This window comes from Physella acuta, unplaced genomic scaffold (assembly GCF_028476545.2).
Source record: "Physella acuta isolate Inbredline_101_S28 unplaced genomic scaffold, ASM2847654v3 ptg000916l, whole genome shotgun sequence".
In the NCBI taxonomy this organism is placed as follows: domain Eukaryota; kingdom Metazoa; phylum Mollusca; class Gastropoda; family Physidae; genus Physella; species Physella acuta.
In genome coordinates, this window is record NW_026732433.1 from 1 (window position 1) to 6,716 (window position 6,716).

The following is a 6,716-nucleotide window of genomic DNA, read 5'->3' on the forward strand; positions in this document are numbered from 1 at the left end:
ATTTTTAACAAATGTGTACGAAATCCATTTTTTAAACCGCTATGTGTCAAGTTTTTATTTCCGTTAAGCAATTTCCCTTTTTAATGCCGATATTCCATTACCCTAGCGTCGTTTTTGTGTATCTTTTGCTAAGTTAGGCAGACCACCGTATTTGGGGCAGCGTCGTCCTTATCTCTATCCCGTGGGTCCCAGGCTTCTCTATCCCGGGGGTCCCAGGCTTCTCTATCCCGGGGGTCCCTCTCTCTATCCCGGGGTCCCAGGCTTCTCTATCCCGGGGGTCCCAGGCTTCTCTATCCCGGGGGTCCAGGCTTCTCTATCCCGGGGGGTCCCTCTCTCTATCCCGGGGGTCCCAGGCTTCTCTATCCCGGGGGTCCCAGGCTTCTCTATCCCGGGGGTCCCAGCTTCTCTATCCCGGGGGTCCCTCTCTCTATCCCGGGGGTCCCTCTCTCTATCCCGGGGGTCCCAGGCTTCTCTATCCCCGGGGGTCCCAGGCTCTCTATCCCGGGGGTCCCAGGCTTCTCTATCCCGGGGGTCCCAGGCTTCTCTATCCCGGGGGTCCCTCTCTCTATCCCGGGGGTCCCTCTCTCTATCCCGGGGGTCCCTCTCTCTATCCCGGGGGTCCCAGGCTTCTCTATCCCGGGGGTCCCAGGCTTCTCTATCCGGCGGGTCCCCTCTCTCTATCCCGGGGGTCCCAGGCTTCCTATCCCGGGGGTCCCAGGCTTCTCTACCCCGGGGGTCCCAGGCTTCTCTATCCCGGGGGTCCCAGGCTTCTCTATCCCGGGGGTCCCTCTCTCTATCCCGGGGGTTCCCAGGCTTCTCTATCCCGGGGTCCCTCTCTCTATCCCCGGGGGTCCCAGGCTTCTCTATCCGGGGGTCCAGGCTTCTCTACCCCGGGTTTCCCCAGGCTTCTCTATCCCGGGGGTCCCAGGCTTCTCTACCCCGGGGGTCCCAGGCTTCTCTATCCCGGGGGTCCCAGGCTTCCCTCTATCCCGGGGGTCCCCAGGCTTTCTCTATCCCCGGGGGTCCCAGGCTTCTCTATCCCGGGGGTCCCTCTCTCTATCCCGGGGGTCCCAGGCTTCCTCTATCCCGGGGTCCCAGGCTTCTCTACCCCGGGGTCCCAGGCTTCTCTATCCCGGGGGTCCCAGGCTTCTCTATCCCGGGGGTCCCTCTCTCTATCCCGGGGGTCCCAGGCTTCTCTATCCCGGGGGTCCCAGGCTTCTCTACCCCGGGGGTCCCAGGCTTCTCTACCCCGGGGGTCCCAGGCTTCTCTATCCCGGGGGTCCCCAGGCTTCTCTATCCCGGGGGGTCCCAGGCTCGGGGCTTTAGGGATAACAGAGCTGTGGCATGCGGTGCGATCTCCTACCAGGGACATGCTAGGGGGTTATGGAGCTGATCAAACCCGCAACTGATAGAGTTCATACCTATCCACTCAGGCCACATACACATTCGTCACATACACATACGTTCAAATTTAGTATTTTGTATTACTTGAGAATATTATGGGACTAGCCTTGTCTAACGAAGTCTACGAACATCACACCACAATTACATACACATTCGTCCAAAATTTAGTATTTTGTATTACTTGAGAATATTAAGGGACTAGGCTTGTCTAACGAAGTCTACGAACATCACACCACAGTTACATACACATTTTTCAAAGTTTCGTATTTTCTATTACTTGAGAATATTAAGGGGCTAGGCTTGTATCGCGAGTCTACGAACATCACACCACAGTTACATACACATTTTCAAAGTTTAGTAGTTCTATTACTTGAGAATATTAAGGGGGCTAGGCTTGTATCCGCGAGTCTACGAACATCACACCACAGTTACATACAACATTTTCAAAGTTTAGTATTTTCTATTACTTGAGGATATTAAGGGGGCCTAGGCTTGTATCGCGAGGTCTACGAACATCACACCACTGTTACAGTGCGCTGGTCTGTGTGTTGCTCTACATACAAATATATCACATCGTTTTATATATCAAAGCAATGATTACATAACAAAGTTAAGCACTTCATTGATTAACACAAAATTACCATATAATGAATGAAATATATGAATAGGCTACTTGATCTGATCCAGTATGTTCAATTCACCTTCGTGTTAAAATTTACAGTGTGCCCTAACTACCTCAAGTTAATCCGGTTTCTTGACGCTTAGATCTGGCTACCTACAGTAACGTGGGCTATAATTTTACATTTGTTTTTGTGTTTGCTCCGAAATGACAAACTACCAAACACATGCTAGATCTGTACAATTTATGTCAATCTTTTCGATGGCGTCATTCAAGAACAATTTTAAATAGAATTTTTTTTTTCAGTTTTAAAATTTACAGCTGAAATATGAGTTAGGGGTCAGCCATAAATGACGTCACGCTTTTTAAAAAGATTTTTTTTCCTATCGTCACACGTGGACATAAAAGCCAGAAACCCACCCCCCCCCCCCCTGTTCCCCAGTCTCCCTCACCCCTTCAAATAAATTACATCTCAGCTTACAATTCCCTCAAGACTGGTGTTTCTGTTTTTTTTAAAATGTTAAATTCTATCTCAGCTAATTACTGAGCCTTGTATTACAATTTACATAAAATAACGATAAATAAACGATTAAAAAAGTAGTTCTTTGCTTTCCTTTTAAAATGTCCAAAGCGTGTTGTAACACTTCTGAGCTCCCCCCCCCCTCTCATCTCATATCGTCAAAACAATTCGAATCTCTTCCCCCCCCCCCCACCCACCATACTCCCTATCCCTATCTCCGAGGAGTATGGCGTCTTTTCAAGGACAAAGCCTTATCAAAATGTAGTTGCAAAAAGAAATATATTTTTTACTGCTCTTTATAAAACCATAACACCGGGTCTCAAGAAAAAAAAACTTGAATTAATAAACTTAAGTGTAACAAATGTCTCTTTATTGGACATTTGCATAATATTTCTAGAAAGATCTGGCATTCATTTCAGCGAGATAAAAAAAAAACTTGCTTCCTGCTTGCTTGCATGAAAGCCCCTAATCTACAAATTGTTAAGTCATGTGTGGATCGTCTTTTTTTTTTTACTGAAAGTGTCACTTGTCTATGATAGCTGACTTTCTCGGATGCCTGATTTGTAATGGATAACCCGACGGAGACGATGCATGACTTGTAATGGATATGGATAACCGACGGAGGGCGATGCCTGAAATGGATAGATGAACGACACGAATGCCTGAGTGGCACAGGGAAGTTGGCCTTAAACTAACACCTGTCTTTAAACGGAAACACGACATCCTTGTAGATACCCACAGCGAGATAGGAAAATAACTCAAGAACACAGCTCAGTTTCTTCCAGGCATCTCTGTTCCCCACCCCCTTATTACCCCCCCCCCCCCCCCCCCCCCCCGAAAAAAATCTCCTTCCCCCTCCCCCTCCCCTCCCCCCTCGAACGAAACAAAATTTTATATAGAAAATAAGACTTTTGCTCGTGTCGCCTTCCCCTGGAAAATTTTGCCCCCTCCCCCCCCTCCCCCGAATTACTTTGGAGAAAAAATTCTGAAAGAAACACTTGTACGATCTTACTATGGACATAATTCAATTCTACGTGACATCTGGTTGTCTAATTACCTCTTCGTGAAGCGTGGTCGATGATGTATTTCAAAACGTCTTTAAAATCAGCATTAAAAATATTTTGGACCTAGGAGAACTAAATAAAATCAGTCATAGCATAGGCGCAAGTTGAACAGTAAATCAGGGGGAAGTCATTAAATGTATGGTTCGATGAAGTCTAGTTAAACCAGAGCTGGGCCTGTAAAGTTTGCACAGTGTACGACGAGGCGGCGTTTAAGATATCAAATGCTGCGCATATAAATAATACATTTCAGATAATCTATGGCAAGTTTATGTTTAGCTTATCAAAAATATGGACATGTAAAATCTAAAGTTCAGATAATGTATGGCAAGTTTATGTTTAGCTATATTAAAACATGGAGTAAAAGAAATCTTTAAAAACATCGCTAGTGGGCACCTGGTTGGGTTGAAAAGAATGCAACTAATTGGTCTAAAGATCGTATAAAAGAACTACTTCTGGGCTTAAAGGTTGAAACTGAAAAAAGGAAACCTGTGAAATAAAAGAAATATCACATATCGAAGGAGAGGCTAGTGCTAATAATCGAAAAGCTAAATTAATATTTTTTTATGAGTTCGAAATTAAAGGAGAATGGTCAGGTATGTTGAAGGATGACATAAAGTCTTATAAAGGAAAGTTTGTCATACCAAATCTTAGTGAGGAGAACGAACCCAGTGATATTGATGTCAATGTAACAGCAGATAAAAGTTCTAATGAAGCCCATGAATTAAAAGACATTTTTTAGAACTCAAGGAACTGAACTTATACGCCAACAGCTTGCTAAATACATATCTGATCTCAAAACTGAATATGGTCAAAACATAATTCTTCCAACAAAATCTAGTGATACAGCTCAGACATCTCTACCTGTCCATAATAAAGAGAATAAACCCAAACAAGAATTAAACAAGTTTGTAACTATAAACAATGGTAAACAACCTGAAGTAGGCGTTCGAATTCACACAAAAACTTTGACCATGTCTGAGTCTTTTAACTGTCAGGCGTCCTGACCTCTATAGGGCATTAACATACAAACCAATGGTGGAAGCTTATATGGGATCTGGCATCACATTTTGAACCAATCAAAGGGGAAAAAGTTTCATTAGCTGGTGGAAATATAACAGGAGAATTTGTTGATTTTGGTGCCTGACCAAAAAATTGTCAAAAGGTGGCGAGTTAAATCATGGCCGTCTGAATTCTGAAGTAACAATAGAATTAATAGACAAGGAAGGGACGACAACTTTAAACTTGAAGCAAACGGGCATACCAGAAACTGAAATTGACAAAACAAGAGAAGGGTGGAAAGAAAATTATTGGAATAGAATGAGACAAATATTTGGCTTTGGTAGTAGAATTTTCTGACATTTGTTTTTTGTACAATGTAAGCATTTAATATTTGGTACACCATGCTTCATCATTTTTCCTGTGTGTTTGATATAGTATGAAAGTTTTAAAATTCATTCTTAAGTTATCAAAAAAATTAAATGATTTTGAAAATTTCAATTTTTAAAATACAAAAAAAAAACTTTTTGCAGTAGCTTTATCTTGGGTCACATCTCTTCTGTACATAAATGGTAGTAAACAAGTGAATGATATTGGCTGCCAGAAATGTTTTTTTATGCCATATTTAATAAATTATGTAAAGTCTAAAAAAAAAAAAAAAAAAAAAAAAAAAAAAAATTGACATGTAAATTCTAAAGTTCAGATAATGTATGGCAAGTTTATGTTTAGCTATATCAAAAAAATTGACATGTAAATTCTAAAGTTCAGATAATGTATGGCAAGTTTATGTTTAGCTATATCAAAAAAATTGACATGTAAATTCTAAAGTTCAGATAATGTATGAGGTTTAGCTATATCAAAATATCAAAAGCTGGTCACGAAGAGTTCACATAATGTACGGCAAAGTGACGTTTGACTGCCTAAATCTGCTCGCGAAATTTCGAACGTTGAGTCTGAAATGTGGCGCTGATTGTATCTGATGAATTATTTTTTTTTTTTGCCGTTTTTCCCCCGCTGTCATTTAGAAATAAAATAATTAATTCTTACCTGGATTTGGCCTCTTTTCTCAAAAGTTCACCCTTTTTTTTTTGCACGTTTGACATTTGAACCTATACTCTCTAGATGAGACGTTTTTCAACCTATATAATTATTACCAATCAAGATAAATTTTGCAAATTTTGCAATAAAATTGAATGACCTCTACCTGGCGTATACCAGAAGGGTCAACAACCTCTACCATGGTCTAAACCCCCAGGTACTTAGATCTAAGACAGACGGACATCCAGACATTCGATGGCTACATCAGATCACCTGCCACACAGATTCCAATCAGTGAATACAAATCTAATTTTAGGAATTAGGAATCGATTTATTATCTTATTGGAGACGTTTATAAAAAGCTGTTGGATGGGACCCGCCCCTGACATTTGTCATCTGGTTGATACATTTGACAGCATGAACTTAACTGGCATTCAGCTATGGTTACCTGTACAGTCCCCGTGATTAAGAAACTTACCTGTGAAATACAGGTATGTATGCCAGGTAGCCTGAAGCCTACCCGCGTACCTGCGGCTGTCAAATCAAAGTACAGGTTTAGATAGTTTAGGATTAGGGTGAAGATTATGGTGTGTTGTTAAAATAAAAGATAGTTTTTGTGTTGACAAAATTTTAACACCACATCTTGATGTGTATGTGTTGTTGTAAAATTCTCTTTCTGTTTTGAATTTGTTTGTACTTAAATAGACCGGATGACACCCCTACACTTGGTTGGTTTTTCTTTTTTTTTTTTGTTGGCTGTTTTTTTTTTTAAATTCCTTTGCATAACAGGTATTCTGATTCAGCGTCAGAGTTCTGAATTTGAAGATAAAAGACCTACAAACGCACGTACATTTACAAGGTTTGTCCATACTATCAGAGCTGCGTCGGTGAGGTCGTGTCGGTAAATAGTAAATGTCTCTTAAGACCGAGTATTTCATTTGGCAGATGATGTAGTGTTTATTTGTATCTTGACCTAGGCATATTGTTGAGGTCAGCACTATGACAAGCCGTCTTTACTTTCCTAAATACTAGTAAAGAACTCATTAAATCTGGGTGGACTCAGGGATGTCCTACA

The 6,716-nt window shown here is 41.7% G+C and overlaps 1 protein-coding gene and 1 pseudogene across 1 annotated transcript; one reads left to right on the forward strand and one right to left on the reverse strand.

The window, feature by feature from the left end:
• Window positions 1–243: 243 nt before the first annotated feature.
• LOC131953292 (uncharacterized) lies at window positions 244–1,372 on the reverse strand. Its single transcript, XM_059316418.1, has 2 exons — window positions 1,109–1,372; window positions 244–885 (listed from the first exon to the last, which is right to left on the reverse strand). The coding sequence occupies exons 1-2, from the start codon at window positions 1,370–1,372 to the stop codon at window positions 244–246; spliced, it is 906 nt and encodes a 301-aa protein (XP_059172401.1).
• Window positions 1,373–3,201: 1,829 nt separating this feature from the next.
• Window positions 3,202–5,241, forward strand: LOC131953310 (activator of 90 kDa heat shock protein ATPase homolog 1-like; annotated as a pseudogene).
• The last annotated feature ends 1,475 nt before the right edge of the window (window positions 5,242–6,716 follow it).

Coding starts and splice junctions, on each gene's coding strand:
- LOC131953292 (XM_059316418.1), bottom strand. CDS start 1,372: ATGTCCCTGGTAGGAGATCGCACCGCATGCCACAGCTCTGTTATCCCT. Junction 886..1,108: donor GAGAAGCCTGGGACCCCGGG/GTAGAGAAGCCT, acceptor AACCCGGGGTAG/AGAAGCCTGGACCCCCGGAT.